Consider the following 19,479-nt stretch of genomic DNA (forward strand, 5'->3'; position numbering starts at 1 on the left):
TTTTGGATGGTTTCCATCTGATTCATCTGTGATAAAAATTCTTTATGTTCTATTTGACTTAAATTTATTGTTCTGAGATTGACAAAATTATAGCTATGTTATTTTGTTTGGTTGGTTGTAAATAAAAGAAGAAAAAATATATTTTCTGATGGTGATTCTTATCATATTTGGCTTTATTATTTTGGTGACATGGTCATTACTAATACATAAGCCCTTATAAGCAATTTATCAACATTTTTGTAGGATAATAAAATATTCTAGCCTAATGACATCCAAATATTACCTCCTTCTAAGCCCCTAAGGGGCAGATTCTAATTCCATCTATAATAATATCAGTCAAAATATTCAGAAATGCATTGTTCTAAATGCCTAATATTTTTACCCTAAATAAGGTATCACCAAAAACATGATGGGTCAATTTATTGAGTTTTAGATAATGGAATATCTCCCCTAAAAATTGGGCAGGGCAATGGTGTATTTGTGGATACACTATTTAAGTTCAAAAAATAAAATAAAATCAATGGCAGTTGATTGTCATTTGTTGCTAAAAGAATGTGAAAATAACATGAAGGAAAATTTTTAAAGGAAAAAAGCATTTATAATTCAATTGCTCTAATGTATCTATTTTTGTTAATATGTCTGTTTCATGTGATTTAATGTTGAACTCACTCCCATTTATAGCAAGTTTTATAATTATCATTCATAGAAAGCATAATATTTTCTTGAACTAACATGCCGTGAATTGTGAATTTTTATGTGGTGAGATGAACATTGTCCTAGAGGAAGGGCCTTCCTTCCAAGAAGCTAAGAGCTGACTAGTAAAAGGGAATTTTCAGAAGGGATATTAGGAGAAAAATGAATGCCTCTACTACACAAGAATGACTTCTCACAGAATTTGTACTGCGGCATTCTGGGGTAAGGTTACTGAACACTCCAACATCTTCCTTCCTTCTACCACCAATCTTTTTGTTGAATATCACAGATATCCCATTTTTTGTTATAAAATAATATCTCAATAAAATCTCCATAAAGATTTGCCTTGATAATATTTTGCAAACCTAAATTAGGACTCATCATCCAATCCAAAACAGACTGTCCCAGAAAATACAGAATATAAGAATATGATGTGTGTGCAACAATTTTCCTTACAGATTTTTTGTCTTAGAACAGTTTATTGGGAAAGAGATCATTATTCAGTTCAAAAGGTAAGAATGCATTTGTGAATGGGGGCCTGTACATTCCAGGTAGAACAATTATTTGCTCCTTTGATGTAAGACAGTATCAAGCTTTTACTCAATCTTATTAGAACTCTGCAGTATCTCTCACTTGTATAGCCGCTGAGGGTCTTTCCTGTTTCTTTACTCCATTCCAGGGTATATGACTTTTAAGTAACCTGAGTTCTGACCAGCAAACAGACTCAAGAAGAACAGGTAGTCAAGGCAGGCAATATTTCCACCACAGTTTCAGAACTCCCTACTTTGTATTACTAAGTTAATACATTTGTGCAGCCACTACCTTTGCAAAGGTTTCTTCTTACAACCTCAAATACTATGACTGGTTCACAACCTTTTCCATAGTGCTAAATTATTTGACCAAACACTGCATATCTACTATATTTTTTCAAAGCCAAACTGTATCCGAAAGAGAGAGAAGGAGAGAGAAAGAATAGCAGTAAAAATACAGTGTTATTTCACGTTGATATTTAAAAATAATTGTGCTGGTTAATGGTTTCCTTGGGGGAAATGACAATTGAAAGTCGGTATTTTCTACTTTCAAATACAAGTCATGGTGTTTATTAGCTGCCTTTAAATGCTCGTTAAGCTGAACAAACTTTGACTGTACCCTCAATTACAACTAATTCCCTCACAAAGCAAAATTTATTTGTACAACCAAGCATTATGTACATTCAAGATTACTAGAAAACTTAGGACATAAGGTGCAAGTGTGACAATATTATGAGAAAAGAAAGAGTGTGTATTAGTTTAACAGGTTTACATATGCAAATTCACCACCACAGGGTTTGTTCTCTTGGCAACATTGAAAATAATAATAATTAACATTTTAAGGCACCTATTTTGTGTCAGGCAATATTCCAAGTCTTTTCTATGTATTATTTTATTTCCTACTTATGAAACCCAAAGAAATCAGGTTGGTATCTCTAATTTTTGAAGAATGAAACAGGCAGAAAAGGTAACTTGCCTAGTTGGAGATGGCATCTTGTCTCAGGCAGGCTAACAATGGAGCCCACAGTTTTTACTACTATCTGGGGAAAGGACCAACACTATAGAATGAAATAGATTGGATCAAATCTAAGTCACTGATTGTGTGAGCTTATGCAAATTATTTGACCTTTCTGCCTAGATTTGTTTAGACTATAAAATAGATCTAATTATAATCCTTTTGTCAGACAGTGGATTTGATTAATAAATGAGGTAAATCAAAGTAGAATCTTACACATAGTATTCATGGAATCTATTTCTGTTAATATTATTAATGTCTTTCATTTGTATAGCTCTTCGGCATTTCCCAAACACTTTTACATAGTTGTTCAGTTCATCCTCACAAATTCTGTCACACAGTTAAGGTAAACATTCCCATACTCATTTCATCGATGAGATTCAAAGAAATCAAGTATACTGTCCAAGGTCACCCATAGTAAGTGAAGGGGCCAGTTCTTCTGACTTCAAGTTCAATAAGAATTCTCCTGTACAGTACATCCTATTCTGGGAAATGTGGCTAAGTCCTGTGTAGCTAATTTCAGAACTACATGGCCGTGCAAGCCAAAGAGCTGGATTTACCCCAGAAATAAATACTGTAGAGAAGAAATGAGTGAAGTAGAAGAACTAAGGGATTTCTTTCCAGTAGTCTTAAGGTAATAACTACTCAAATTATACAAATATTTATGTAAAACATATTTCACGTGCAAAATATGTCACTGAGTGAAAATGGCAGATCATCAAACAATATTATTATATAATCTTACACAAACATGTAGTCATCGGATTATGTGTAGCTAAGATTCGTTGTTTCCTCTTTTATGCTAATATTTTTGTTTCCTAATTTTCCCATGACAAATATGCATTTTTCATCCAATTTACAAATGACATGGAGTTAAGAAAAAATTAGTGTTTACAAATGGATGTATAATTTAAAGCAATGCTTTTAGACACACCACTTACCCACACTTCCCTTCTACTTTGTGTGTAAGGAAAGGATAATGCTACTGTCTTTGGTAAGCTTTTACCATGTCTTTACAGAGCTTCTCAAGTACTTTTCCACGTGGAGACACATTGTGGAGAGAAGCTAATTTGGTACCCTAGTCCTTCTATTTCACTCAGAACCAGCTCTTTCTGAAAAGGAGAGAGTGGTCCTTGGTAGCAAACCCTGGCCTTGTGGTTTTAGTTCTAGATGCTTAGAACAACAACAACAACAACAACAACAAAAGACAGAGACAGAGAGAGAGAGTGGAGGAACATGTCATACAATCAAATGAATCTTCGCAAACAAGAACTTTACCCAGGGACCTCCCATCTACAGTTGTACACATCTCTCCCTCCAAGCTCCCTGCTTATTACTAATACAAGAACCAACTTTAATTAAAAGAGAGCTTGAATTGCTATGTTTTGGATACCTACCTTTTTTTTTATTATACTTAAGTTTTAGGGTACATGTGCACAACATGCAGGTTTGTTACATATATATACATGTGCCATGTTGGTGTGCTGCACCCATTAACTCATCATTTAGCATTAGTATCTCCTAATGCTATCTCTTCCCTCTCCCCCAACCCCACAACAGGCCCTGGTGTGTGATATTCCCCATCCTGTGTCCATGTGTTCTCATTGCTCAATTCCCACCTATGAGTGAGAACATGTGGTGTTTGGTTTTTTGTCCTTGTGATAGTTTGCTGAGAATTATGGTTTCCAGCTTCATCCATGTTCCCATTTAAGAATTGGGAACAATTCTTAAAAATCAATGTTTCTCTCTCAAAGTCAGGTTAAGGAGTAGACATTGCCTGATTTCTATTAAATCCTACTAAGATTCTGCCAGATAGTAGAAAACATTGTAATACAAATTGAAAACCATCTTTATTCCTGTCATTTATCCATTTATACAACATGTATTTGTTGAGGACCATGGTGCACTGGGATGTGTGGTACTAATCAGGGATACATGGTGACCTAAACTAGACCTGGAACACTCTTGTGGAGCTTACAGTCTAGTATAAATCCTAAACCCTGAATAAAATAGCCAGGTAAATAAATGCCAAATTAATCATTCAGTAAGTGTTATAAAGGAAAGGTACATTAAGGCCTAACATGATTCAATGGAGATGGTGCAGGGAACTCTCTCTCACTCTTCATACCATAAAAAGCTTCTTGAGAGAGGAGTGCTCGAGTTGAGACCCCATAAAAATGAATAACTTACTTTAGGTAAAGGGAGATGAGGGTGAAAAGTAGATTTCAGGCACAGAGAATAGAATATTACATGATTTCATCTCCCTTTTTGAAACAGTAACTCTGGCCACGGTAGTGAAGAGTTTAGAGAAGGACAACGGCAAATGTGAAACTAATTATGAGGCAAGTATATTTGTTTTTGTTTTTTGTGTGTGTATTTTTGCAAGACAGGATGAAATTTTTTCTATTTTTAAAATAAATAAATTTATCTTTGTTCTTTGGAAGACCTCTAGTAAAGAATAAAAGTCATGACATATTAATCCTTAAAATTGTTATAGTTGCTCAAAAAAGAAACTCAAAAACTAAAATTGGATCCAATCAACCCAGGTAAAACACTGATAATTATGAAACTTTCGCTCAAAATACAATGATAAGTGCAAAAAAGCAGCGACTATTTAATCATGCCCACCAACAATGTGCAGTGTCCTCCAAGGGCCAAACACACTCCAGGTGGTGGCCATGGGTGGAGGGGAAGAGGACCGGGGTTTTCTGTGGGGTGATGACAGTGTTTTGGAGCTCGAAAGAGGTGGTGGTTGCACAACACTGTGAATGTGCTAAATGAGGCAAGTATATTTGAAAAAGATGGTGGCGGTCAACCTCTGCAGGTAGAGGTGGTGGTAGAAATGGAAGGAAACGCATATTATTACATATTGGGGAAGTAAAATGTGTTTAAAGATTTGAAATGGAGGTGGAAGGTTAGGAAGATGGTCACAGATACCTTGCCATGGCGCCTCACCCTAGTACTTCAGTGCATGCCAGCCTGACTTCCAGGGTTCACCTCTGCATTTCCTCACCTGAGGGCTTTCTCTGATCACAGAAGCCGCTTTTGCTGTCCCTGCTGCAGGTTGGGCATGCTGAGGAATCAATGCCTCTAGGAGACAGTCCATAACTAATGACTATCAGAAACCATTATACAAATACCCTTTACCTCTCAGCATGTTTCTGAGATGAGTTTTCTACACTGGCTCTCAGAGTTATTCCAAGTTTAATCCACAGTTATCCATTCTGGTAACTGCTTCATTGTTCACTATAAGGGTCTTTGCCCCACTTTCCAGTTCTCCTACCAGGGATTCTGGTACCTACCAAATGAATCACCTGCAGGTGAATCTTAGTCTCCGGATCTCCTTTCAGGATAGCACTGTAGTCATATGAATGGGAATCCATTCTCTTAGAAATGCAAGAAGGGAATGTGGTTGGGAAAATTCATTAGATCAATTTTGGAGTTGAGTTTGAGGAGCCCCTGAAACATTCAAGTAAAACTACCATCCAGAAGTCAAATATTATACCATGTAGCAGTTGTCATCTGGAATCCTGAGGATGCAATTTGTATTAACAGTTTGATATACTCATTGGCAAATAAGTAATAACCAAAGCTTTGGAGAAGAAAATGACCTAGAGGATAGTATAGCATTGAAAGTTGTGAAGGCCTGGAACTCAGCCTCACAGAGCTTCAGAATTTAATGGCCAAATAAAGGAAAAGAAGCCCACAAATTAAATAGAGGAGTTGTAGCCAGAAAGGTGGGAATTTTCTGGGCAATCAGGAGGGAAAGTAGAACAGAGTTGACACTGAAGCCAAGGGAAAAAACGTGTTGGAACAGCAGTGCTGAATTCTGCTGAGAAGAGATATATCTTGAAAAAAAAAAAGTCCATAAGACTAAGAGACATGAATGTTATTGGTGACTTCTGCAATGGCCTTTGCGGAGTTATGATGGGGAGGGAAGCATATTTAAATATATTGAATGTGAGGCGGGCATGAGGAAAAGATGTGGCTTTCTTGCTGTGTGTTAAGCATGCCAGCCATCCTCCTGTCTTGTGGCACCTATACATACCATCTCCTCTGCCTGCAATGCTCTTTTGCTACATATTTATATTTCTTGCCCCAACACTTCCTTCAGATCTTTTCTCAAATATCACCTTTTCAGTGAGGCCTTCCCTGACTAGCTATTGAAAATTATACCCAGTGGGGATGGAGAGATATTGGTTAAAGAGTTCAAAGTCTCAGCTAAAGAAGATCAATAAGATCTGGAGATGTACTGTATAGCATGGTGACTGTAATTAATAATAACATATTGTTCAGTTGTCTCTTTATATCTAGGGGAGAATAGTTCCAGGTCACCGTGGAAACAACAAAATCAGCAGATGCTCCACCGCCTCATGTAAAATGGCGCAGTATTTGCATATAACTTACACACATCCTTCCATGTAGTTTAAATAATCTCTACATTTCTTATAGTAGCTAAGACAGTGTAAATGCTACGTAAATAGTTGTTATACTATATTATATTTGAATTATTTTTGTCATATTGCTATTTTTATTTTTTCTAAATATTTTCCATCTGTGATTGATTGAATCTGCAGATGCAGAACCACAGATACTAAGGGCCAAAAGAATACTTGAAAATTGCTAAGAGAGTTGATCTTAAATGTTCTCACAACAATAAAATGGCAAGCATGTGAGGTGACAGATATGTTAATTAGTTTCATTTAATCACTTTGCAATGTATATGTATATCAAAATATCACCTTGTATACCATAAATATATACAATGTTTTGCAATTAAACCTTAATTAAGCTGAGGGAAAAATGTACACCTGCCACCTGCCACCTCCAACACACACTTCCTATTGACCTGATCCTTCTAATTTTTCTCCATCTTTACTCATCACCCCCCCAGCATGCCACATAGTTTATTTACCCCTGTCTTCCCCCATTAGAATATAAGTTCCACAAGTCAGGAATTTTTATCCATTTTGTTCACTGCTGTATTCATGAGTATTTAGAGTAGTGTCTGGAATGTTAACAATTATTATTGTTGAATTAACTAATCAATTATTAATATTTTAAAAATATAAATAATATAAACATGAATATTAACTTTTGCATTTAAATGCCATTAGAGCCCAACTATAAATATAAGTATAGATGGAAGGGGAAAACTTAAATTGTTTTATCCTTATATTCTTTTTGCCAATATGTTTTCCCACATTTCTCTACAATAAACTTCTACACTTTTATAATGTTGACAGTAAATATTTCTTAAGAAAAATTAACCTTAAGACAGAGCTCAAAAAAATAAATAATTCACAAATAATTGCTGTGAAGGCTACGCATGGAAAGGGCAGAAGGGAGGTGGAGGGAGTGCAGAGACCTGTGGGCTGAGTCTGAGCCTCAAGGCTTTTTCAGCATGAAACTCAGCAAAGACAGTTGTTAAAAAGGCCTGCCTCCCACCGCCCCTGCTGTTCACTAAGCTTAGGCAATCAAAGTGTACAAGTGTTTTTTCACTGCCCAGCATATACTGATTTAAGGACTCAACACTCTGACTTGACAAAACCTAAAATATGAAGTTGTCTCAAAGGTGGGTGAGATTCTAAGGAGGCTCAAATATATAGTCCTCAATTAATTCTCACTTCAACTTAGTTACAATCTGATACAACATATTAGGAGACAGGAACAGCACAGTGGTAAAAATCAAACCTCACCTCAAAAGATCATAAATTATTGCTCTCAGATTTGTATTAACTGACACAATATGTACAGTGAGTATCTTCTCTTCCTCCTCCCAAATTACAGAAGAGAACGTGAAAGACTAGGAGCCATACACATTACCCCAGGGAAAGCAGAGTGAAAGGGCAGTCCAGGTGTCCTGAACTGCACTACTCACAGAGGGGGCCTGTCCCACAACCAGCCAGGTTATTTCAACCTATTTTTACCTGACAAAAAGGATCTGGGGCCTTGGCTCCACTGAAGGTAGGCAGTTTTATTCTAACTGGTTTTGGGTGCTAGTTTTCTGCCCAGTGGTCAAATTCAGAAACCCCATCAGGACCTAGGTCTCCACCTGGAGCTCTTAGGTTATCTAATTAATGGCTTCTTGGTCCTCAAGGAAGGGTTTGTTGTTTTTTTTTTGCTTGTTTGATTGGCTGTTTGCCATTGCATTAAAATTCTTTGTCTTACCCAGCAATTGATGAGTTCAAGGCTATCCTGGCACATTTGGTGATGTGGCCTGAGCCCTCCCAGAGTGTTACTGACTGAGACCAGCTACTAACTAAAGTTTAGTGAAGACAATGAGTTTGCTGGAATGTCACAGAAGTTTGATTGCCATGGTAGTGATTGTCAGATGAGATCACAGAGAAGGGTGTAAGAGAAAAGAAAGAAAAACATACAGCAAAAGCTGAAGCATAATATTATAGCAAAATATATACATGTATTTTATATATATATGTCATATATATTTTATATATATGTTATATATATATTTTATATATGTTATATATATTGTATATATGTTATATATATATTTTATATCTATATGTTATATAGATATTTTATATATATGTTATATAGATATTTTATATATATGTTATATGGATATTTTATATATATGTTATATAGATATTTTATATATATGTTATATAGATATTTTATATATATGTTTTATATATATTTTATATATATGTTTTATATATTTTATATATATAATGTGTATATATTATATATATATAACGTATATATGTTTTATATATATATATAACGTATATATATACACTTTCTAAACTTACAGTGGAGTAATGTGTTGAAACTTGAGGGGAAAATTACTTTTTGAGAAAGACTGACTTTCCAGCATCTTCTTGGAGAGATGTGGTTTCATGGAAGAATGGTGTCTGAGCTACATTTTGTCTTATTCTAAAAGTAAAAGGAATGGGACTGATCTGGAAGAACGTATATTCCAGATCAATACTAATACCAGACTATTGTAATACCAATTTATAAAAGGAAGCTAGGTATCCATTAAAATGATAGAAAATCAACAGGTGTTTTTTGTAACAGATCATTGAGTTGGATGTGAAATGGTTTAAAGCTTTAGCTATTCCAGGGGCTCCTCCAAAGTGTAAACTTAGTGTTTCCTTGAGTTAGCACTGAAAGGAGAGCAGGATTGAGGGATGAAAGAAGGAATCTAGTCATCTGGTAATATGGCTCTGGATGATGTTTGCTCTAAATTGCTCCCAGCATCAGTATGTGGAAGGTGGACAGAGTGTGTGAACTTCAGAGCCCCTGCAGGGCTTCAGTTGGCTTGAATAAAATGATACTGCTTATCCTGCCACCTTGTGGCTATGGGCCAACATGCCAGGGTGTGGAGAAGGAAGGGAGGAAATTAATGAATCACAGAGTTGCCTGACTGAAGAAGGAAAGCTCAGAAACACATCTTCTTCTCTCTTCCCTATAGAAGTCAACTTGCCCATCACTTGATTAGCTAAAAGTGAATAGGGCTTAAAGTTCAGTCCTTGAGTGAGATTTTGCTTATATAGCCCTCCCAGGACTTTTGTCCTATCAGAGTTTCTTGTTGCACAGTGTGCTCCTTGTGATCAAAGGTTAGTTAATCTTGTCTCTCCAAAATCTAAAGTTTAAATCCTTATTCATTAAATCAGGCTGTTTATCAAGTATAGTGCTTTACTAACGAGATTATTTCAGAAATAAGCAAACAAAACAATAAGACATGTGCTGTTTGTTTTTTGAAACAGGGTCTTGCTCTGTTATCCAGGCTACAGTGCAGTGACACAATCACGGCTCACTGGAGCATTGATCTTGTGGCTCAAACAATCCTCCTACCTCAGCTTCCCAAGTAGCTGGGGCCACAGGTGTATACCAACACGCCCAGCTAGGTATTTTTATGTCTGTCTGTCTGTTTGTTTGTTTGTTTTATTTTGCAGAGATGGATGTCTCTCTAGGTTGTCCAGGCTGGTCTCAAACTCCTGGGCTCAAGTGAACCTCCTGCCTTGGCTTCTCAAAGTGCTGAGATTATGGGCATGAGGCACTACACCTGCCCAATATTGTTGCCCAGAGTAAAGAAAAGACATAAACACCCAATAACAGTTAGAAGCCATATTCAGATTAGCTATAATTTTCACTAGAACCATCCCAATCTCTTGAAAGATAAAACATCAAATTAAATGTAGCCAAATCTAATTGCTTCACCTCTGATTTTTTTTAATCACTTGAAAAGGGTAATGGTTCCCTCAAATTTTGTATAAAAAATCTACTAGCACAGAGCCTGGCTAGGGGAAGGCTCAGAAACTTGAATGTTAAATAGGATCCCAGGTGATTCTTACACACACTGAAGTATAAAGGTCACTGGACCATTCTAGTGACCATGGGTCCCCTCTGGTTGGCCTGTAGTTGTAATCTATGGGAACAAATTTCAAACTACCACATCTGAGGAATAAGTGGAGGTTGGGAGGTTACTTTTAGAAGGTAATTGGGAATGTACTTGAATTTGAGATTTGTTAAAGTTCATTTTAGTTATCACATATGAAAGAAGAAGCACACATGAGGAAAGGAGAGCTCCAGGGCTCAATGATAATTCAGCATGCCACAAGAGAACACTGAGACACAATTAAATGAAATCACAACAGTGTAGATGAGCAAGATAAAAATATTGAAGTAAAGATATAGAAATTTTACAAGAAGAAACAATTAGAAATTCTGGAGCTAAGAATTCTATGACCGAAATAAAAAAAAATCACTAGTGGGTGTTCAAAAGTAGACTTGACCAAACAGAAGAAGGAATCAGCTAATCCAGACACCAGTCATTTCAAATTATATAGACAAAGGAGCAAAAGAAAAAAGAATGAAAAAGAGCAAATGAACCTATGGACTTAAGGGACATCATAAAGTGAAATAGTATACTGATGACAAAAGTTCCAGATGGAGGAGAGAAAAATAAGAAGGAAAGTACAGTCCTGGCTAAAAGCTTGCCAAATCTGTAGAAGGAAAAGGACATACAGATACATGAGGCCAAATGGAACTCAAATAAAACAAATTCAAGGGAAGTCCACACAAAGACATGTTATAATTAAATGTCAAAAGTCAAAAAGAGTGAATTTTGAAGAAGACAATGCTGAAAGAGAAAAATTCTCAACCAAGAATGCAATTTCTGGAAAAAAATTTTCTTCAAAAATGAAGAATAGATGAAGACTTTCCCAAACAAAAGCTGAGAGAGAAAACTTCATCACCACTAGATTTGTCATAAAATAAATGACAGGCGAGCTCTTTGACTCAAACAAAAAGAAACTAAATAGCAAAACTAAGCATATTAAAATATAAAACTTACTGGAAAAGCTAATTATTTAAACAAATACAAAATTGTGCAACATTGTAATGGTGGTGCACCTTTTTCTAATATGAAAGTCAAAAGACAACAAAGTAGAAATTATTGTAACTACAGAAGTATAATAGTAGATATACACATATAAAAGATGTAACTGTGACATCAATAACAAAGTGGGAGAACTAAAAGTGTAGAATTTTTATGTGATTAAAGTTGAGTTGTTATTAGCTTAGAATAAACTTTGCCTCCATATATATGATGTTTTACATAAGCCCCAAGGTAACCAAAAAATAAAATACTACAGAAAATATACAAAAGAAAAAGAAAAGGAAATAAATACATATCAATACAAAAATATCAATAAACACAAAAGAAAACAGCAAGAGAAAAAAGAAAGACAAAAGAATTATAACACAGAAAGAAAAAATAAAATGAAGTGCCATAGCAAGTTCTTACTTATTAATACAACTTTGTAAATACAGTTGTCCCACAGTATCCCTGAAAGATGGGTTTCAAGATCCCCTGTAGATACCAAAATTTATGGATGCTCAAGTCCCTTATATTAAGTGATATAATATTTGCATATAAACCATGCACACCATCCTCTATACTTTAAACCATCTCTATATTACTTATCATATCTAATAGAATGTAAACAGTATATAAATACCTGTTACACCATCTGGTTTGCATTACTTTTATTATTCCATTGTTATCATTGTTATTTTTATGGGGGTGTGTGATTTTTTATGCATGGTTGATTGACTGTGGATGTGGAACGTACATCCAGCTGACTGTAAATGGATTAAATTCCCCAGTCAAAAGACAAAGAACGTCTAAATGCATTAAAAAATAAAATCAAACTATAGGCTGTCAACAAGAGACTATAGATTCAAGGACGCCCAAAGGCTGAAAGTGAAGGGAGGAAAAAAAATACTCCATGCAAATCATAATCAAAAGACAGCAGGAATGGCTAAATTTATACCAGGCCAAATAGACTTTAGGTTAAAAACTGTCACACGAAATAAAAAAGGTCATTATATAATGATAAAAAGGTCAATTATCAGGATGTTAGAACAACTCTAAATGTATAGGCACCCAAGATCAGAGTACCTAACTATATATAAGGCAAACATTGACAGATTTGAAGGGAGAAATAGCAATAAAATAACAGTGAGGCACATCATTACACCACTTTCAATAATGGGAATGAATCTCTAGCAGAAAATCAGTAGGGAAATAGCAATCTTAAACATCCTGTAAAACAAAAGGACCTCATAGACATGTACAGAACTATCCAGCAACAGCAAAATACACATTCTTCTCAAGTGACCATATAACATTTTTCAGGATAGGTCATCTGTTAGGCCACATAACAAGCACAAGTAAATTTAAGAATATAGAAATTATGTCAGTAGGAAAAGTATCTTTTCTATCTATAGTGATATAAAACTAAAATCAATAACAAGCAAAACTAGAAAATTCACAAATATGTGGAAATCAATACCCTCTTGAAAAACCATTATGTCAAAAAGATATCGAGGGAAATTAGAATGTATCTACATATAAAAAAAGACCAAAAACACAAAATAACAAAACTTATGGATGCAGCTAAAATGGTATAGCAATGGTGAGGCAGTATAGCAATAAACATCTACTCTAAACATAAGAAAAATGTCCCAAAACAAACCCACCTTACTTTAAACTTCAAGGAAGTAAAAAGGAACAAATTAACCAGAGGAATTAAATAACAGATTAGAGCAGAAATTAAATAAATCAAATACAGAATAGGAAAACAATAGAAAAAATCGATGAAATATAAAATAATATTGACAAATCTTAGCTAGACTAACCAAGAAAAAATAGAGAAGACTCAAATAAATAAAATCAGAAATGAAAGAAGAAACAATACAACTCATGCCATAAAAATACAAATGATCATAAGGGATTACTATAAACAATTATTTGACAATAAATTGGAAGGTCAAGAAGAAATGATAAATTTCTGGAAATGTACACCCTACTATGACTGAATCATGAAGAAATAGAAAATTTAAACAGTCCGATAATGAATAAGATTGAATCAGCAATAAAAAACTGATTAAAAACCTCTCAGCAAAGAAGCTCAGGAAGAGATGGCTTTGTTAATAAATGCCACCAAACTTTTTTTAAAATACCAGTTCTTTATATACTCTTCCAAATTATTGAAGAAAAACCACATTTCCAAACTCATTAAATGAGGCTAGTATTTCTGTGATATCAAAGACAAAGACTTTATAAGATAAGAAAATTACAGGTGAATATTCTTGATGAATAAAGATGCAGACATTCTCAACAAACTGAAATACTCACAAACAGAATTCAACAGCACATTAAAAGTATCATACCTCATGATCAAGAGGGATTTATCCCTGATGTGCAGGGATGATTCAATATATGCAAATCAATAAATGTAGTACACCACATTAACAAAAATACAAAAAACATATAATCTCCATAGATGCAGAAAAAGCATTTGGGGCCGGGTGCAGTGGTTCACGCCTGTAATCTCAGCACTTTGGGAGACGAAAGTGGGCAGATCACGATGTCAAGAGATCAAGACCATCCTGGCCAACATGGTGAAATGCCATGTCTAATAAAAATACAAAAATTGGCTGGGTGTGGTGGTGCGTGCCTGTAACACCAGCTACTCAGGAGGCTAAGGCAGGAGAATTGCTTGAACCTGGGAGGTGGAGGTTGCAGTGAGCCAAGATTGCACCACTGCACTCCAGCCTGGTGACAGAGTGAGACTCCATCTCAAAAATAAATAAATAAATAAATAAATAAATAAATAAATAAATAAGAAAAAGAAAAAGCATTTGGAAGTGGGTGGAGCAAAATGGTGGAATAGAAGTCTCCATCAATTATCCTCCCACAGGAACACCAAATGTACCAACTGTCTACACAAACACAGCACCTTCATAAGAACCAAAAATATGAGCACTCACAATACCTGGTTTTATCTTCATATCATTGAAAGAGGCACTGAAGAGAGTCAGAAAGAGAGTCGTGAATTGTTGATGCCAACTCTCCCTCATCCCCACTGCAGCAGCCACATGGCACAGAGAAATATGTGTTTCGGAGAGGGAAAGTGCAGCAATTGTGAGACTTTGCATTGAACTCACTGCTGCCCTATCACAGTGGAAAGCAAAACTGTGTTGAACTCAGCTGACACCCACCCACAGAGGGAGCTTTTAGACAAGCTCCAGCCAGAGGGCAATTTGCCCACTCCAGCAGATGGAGCTTGAGTCCTGGCAAGCCTTGCCACCATGAGCTGGAGTACTCTAGGGTCCCAAATAAATTTGACAGGCAGTCTAGGCCACAAGGACAGCAAGTCCTGGTGCTGAGCTGGGCTTGGAGCCAATGGACTTGGGAGCACATGACTTACTGAAACAACAGCTGGGGCAGCTAAGAGAGTGCTTGCCCACACCTCCCCTAACCCCAGGAGCACAGCTCATGGCTCCAAAAGAGATCCTTTACTTCTGCTTGAAGAAAAGAAAGGGAAGAGTAAAGAAGATGTTTGTCTTGCATCTTAGATACCAGCTCATTACAGTAAGAAAGAATATTGGTCAGTCATGAGGCACCATTCCAGGCCCTAGCTCCCAGATGACATTTCTAGACACACCCTGGGCTAGAAGGGAACCTGTTGCCTTGAAGTAAAGAACCAGTCCTGGCAGGACCCATCACCTATTGACTAAAGAGCCCTTGGGCCCTGAATAATGAGAAGCAACACCCAAGTAGTATGCCATATGCCTTGGGTGAGACTTGAGACATACCAGCTTCAGGTGAGACCTAGCACATTCCCAGCTGTGGTGACTACAGTGAGAGACTCCTGCTTGAGAAAAGCAAAGAGAAAGGTCAAGGGGACTTTGTCTTGTACCTTAAGTACCAGCACAGTCAAGTGGGCATAGTGCATCAAGGGGGCTCTTGAGGTTCCCTATTCTAGCCCATGGCTCTTTTATGGCATTTCTGGAGCTTCTCTGGGCCAGAAGGGAGCCCATGTCCATGAAAGGTGATTCCCAGGCATAGCAGCATTCACCAGAAGTTGACTGAAGAGCCTCTGGGCCTTAAGTACACACAGGTGGGAGTGTGACAGTTACTTACCATGGGCCTGTGAGGGTGGTGGCCACAGGGTCATTCTCCTCTGCCTGTGGAAAGAAGAGGGAAGAGTGGGAGGGACTGTGTCTTGTGGCTTGAGGACCAGTTCAGCTGCAGTATAATAGAACATCAGGTAGACTTCTAAAGTTTTTGACTCCAGTCCCTGCATACCAGACAGCACCTCTAGACCTACCTGGGGCCTGGAGGACTCACTGCATGGAAGGGAAGGACACAAACCTGGCTGGCTTCACCACCTGCTGATCATAGAGCCCTAAGGCCTTCAGTGAACATAGGCAGTATCCAGGTAGTAGGCACAGCAGGCCTTGGGTGAGACTGAGTGTTGTTCTGCCTTTAGGTCTGACCCAGCATGATCCCAGTAGTGGTGGTCACAGGGGTGCTTCTGCCACTCCACCACCAGCCTCAGGCATCTCAGTATAGGGAGAGAGAAACTCCATATGTTTAAAAGAAAGTAAGAGAAGAGAACAAAAGTCTTTGCCTGGAAATCTGGAGAATCTTCTGGATTTTATCCAAGACCACCAAGATAGTACCTCTGTGAGTCTGGAAAGATCACAGCATTGGGTGCCTTTGAATGCATAATCATTCATCATAACCAAGCAGGATTTATCCCTGGGATGCAAGAATGGCTCAACATATGCAAATCAATCAGTGTGATACATTTATATTAACAGAATGAAGAACAAAAACCATATGATCATTTCAATTGATGCTGAAAAAGCATTTTATAAAATTCAGTATCCCTTCATGATTTAAAAAAAACTGGCTGTAGAAGGAACATGTCTCAACACAGCAAAAGCCGTATATGATAGACCCAGAGCTAGTATCAGAATGAATGGAGAAAAATTGAAAGCCTTTCTTCTAAGATTGGGAACATGACAAGGATGCCTGCTGTCACCACTGTTATTCAACACAGCACTGGAAGTTCTAGCTATAGCAATCAGACATGAGAAAGAAATAAAGGGCATCCAAATTGGAAAGGACAAATTCAAATTATTCTTGTTTGAAGATGATATGATCTTATATTTGGAAAAACCCAAAGAGTCCAGTTTATTAGAAGTGAAAAACAAATTCACCAAAGTTACAGGATAAAAAAATCAGCATACAGAAATCAGTAGCATTTGTATATGCCAACAGTGAACAATCTGAAAAAGAAATAAAAAAGAATTCCCATTAATCATAGCCACAAATAAGATTAAATACCTAGGAATTAATTACAAAAGTGAAAGATCTCTAAAATGAAGACTATAAAACACTGATGAAAGAAACTAAAGATGACAACAAAAAATGGAAAGATATTTTATGATCATGGATTAGAAGAATCAATAATGTTTAAATGTCCACACTACACAAAGCAATCTATCAATTCAATGCAATCCTTATCAAAATACTAATGACATTCTTCACAGAAATAGAAAAAAACTATTCTAAAATTTATATGGAACCACAAAAGACCCAGAGTAGCCAAAGCTATCATAAGGAAAAAGAACAAAACTGGAGGAATCACATTACCTGACTTCAAGTTATACTACAGAACTATACTAACCAAAACAGCATGGCACTGCCATAAAACCTGACACATAGACCAATGGAAAAGAATAGAGAACCCAGAAAGAAATCCACAGACCTATAGTGAATTCATTTTTGACAAAGGTGCCAAGAACATACACTGGGGAAATGTCTCTTCAATAAATGGTGCTGGGAAAACTGGATATCCATATGCAGAAGAATGAAATTTGACCCTATCTCTTGGCATATACAAAAATAAAATCAAAATCTCACAGGATGTATAAAACAAAAACACAATAAAAAAGGTATTCAGGCAACATATAGCATAATGAGTTGAATCATACCTCATATCTCAATATTAACACTGAATGTAAATGGCCTAATGCTCCACTTAAAAGATACAGAATGGCAGAATGGATAAGAATTCACCAACCAAGGATCTGCTGCCTTCAAGAGGCTTACCTAACACATAAGGACTCACAAAAGCATAAGGTAAAGGGGAGAAAAGAAAGATATTCCATGCAAATGGACATCAAAAGCAAGCAGGAGTAGCTATTCTTACATCAGACAAAACGAACATTAAAGCAAGAGCGGTTAAAAAAGAAAAAGAGAGACATTATATAATGATAAAAAGCCTTGTCCCACAGGAAAATATCACAAATCTAAATATATATGCACCTAACACTGGAGGTCCCAAATTTATAAAACAATTACTAATAAACCTAAGAAATGTGGTAGACAGCAAGACAATAATAGTGAGGGACTTCAATACTCCACAGACAGCACTAGAGAGGTCATCAAGAAAGAAAGTCAACAAAGAAAAAATGGACTGTATCCTAGAACAAACAGACTTAACAGATATTTACAGAACATTCTACCCAACAACTGCAGAATATACATTCTATTCATCAACACATAGAACATTTTCCTAGATAGACCGCACAATAGGCCACTAAACAAGTCTCAGTAAATTTAAGAAAATCAAAATAACATCAAGTACTCTCTCAGAACACAGTGGAATAAAATTGGAAATCATTGTCAAAAGGAACCCACAAAACCATGCAAATAGGTGGAAATTAAATAACCTGCTCTTGAATAACTCTTGGGTCAACAATGAAATCAAAATGCAAAAATTTTTGTGAAGTGAATGATAATAGTGACACAACTTATCAACTTTGCTCTGGGATAAAGCAAAGGCGGTGCTCAAAGGAAAATTCATAGCATTAAATGCCTATATCAAAAAGTCTGAAAGAGCACAAATAGACAATCTAAGGTCACACCTCAAGGAACTAGAGAAACAAGAACAAACCAAACCCAAAACAAGCAAAAGAAAATAAGTAACAGAGAATAGAACAGAACTAAATGAAATTTAAATCAAAAACATACAAAAGATAACTGAAACAAAAAGCTGGCTCTTGGAAAAGATAAAATTGAAGACCATTAGTGAGATTAACCAAGAAAAGAAGAGAGAAGATCTGAATAAACTCAACGAGAAATAAAACAGGAGATATTACAACCGATAACCACAGAAGTACAAAAGATCATTCAAGGCTACTGTGAACACATTTACGTGCATAAACTAGAAAACCTAGAGGAGATGGATAAGTTCCTGGAAATATACAACCCTCCTAGTTTAAATTAGGAAGAAATAGAAATCTGAACAGACCAATAACAAGCAGCAAGATTGAAACAGTAATTTTTAAAATGCCAATTAAAAAGAAAGTTCTATACCAGACAGATTCACAGCGGAATTCTATCAGACATTCAAAGAAGAATTGGTAGCAATCTTACTGAAATGATTCAAAAAGGTAGAGAAAGAGGGAATCCTCCCTAAATCATTCTATAAAGCCAGTATCACCCTAATACCAAAACCAGGAAGGGACATACCAAAAAAAAAAAAAAAAAGAAAACTACAGACCAATATCCATGGTGAACATAGATACAAAAATCCTAAACAAAATACTAGCTAACAGGTTTTTTGAAGAATAGATGGTTGTAGATGTGCAGTCTTTTTTCTGAGTTCTCTGTGCTGTTCCGTTGATCTATGTGTCTGTTTTTCTACCAGTACCATGTTGTTTTGGTTACTGTAGCCTTGTGGCGCAGTTTGAAATTCAGTAGCATGATGCCTCCACCTTTGTTCCTTTGCTTAGGATTGTCTTGGCTATACAAACTTTTGTTCTGGTTTCATATGAATTTTAAAATAGTTTCTTCTGATTCTGTGAATAATGTCAATAGCACTTGCACCTCCTTGGTTAGGT

General features: G+C 36.2%; 1 protein-coding gene across 10 annotated transcripts in view; it reads right to left on the reverse strand.

Annotated features, from left to right (window-relative positions):
- The window catches only part of LOC134760004 (olfactory receptor 4N4C), a 222,055-nt gene that overhangs the window by 86,695 nt on the left and 115,881 nt on the right, over positions 1 to 19,479 (reverse strand). For 2 of the 10 annotated variants that reach the window (XR_010136913.1, XM_063715369.1), the window contains exon 1: positions 8,410 to 8,463. The exons of 1 other annotated variant lie outside the window; for it this stretch is intronic. Coding sequence is in view for 1 of the 9 variants with exons in the window: in XM_063715367.1 (XP_063571437.1) it covers positions 8,410 to 8,445 (36 nt within the window). In the remaining 8 variants the exon portion in view is untranslated. Of the gene's footprint in view, positions 1 to 5,540; positions 5,606 to 8,409; positions 8,521 to 19,479 lie in introns of those variants that run through there. 7 more of the 10 variants (XR_010136916.1, XR_010136912.1, XR_010136914.1 and 4 more) reach the window with 7 other exon arrangements.

This window comes from Pongo abelii, chromosome 15, assembly GCF_028885655.2.
Source record: "Pongo abelii isolate AG06213 chromosome 15, NHGRI_mPonAbe1-v2.0_pri, whole genome shotgun sequence".
NCBI lineage: Eukaryota > Metazoa > Chordata > Mammalia > Primates > Hominidae > Pongo > Pongo abelii.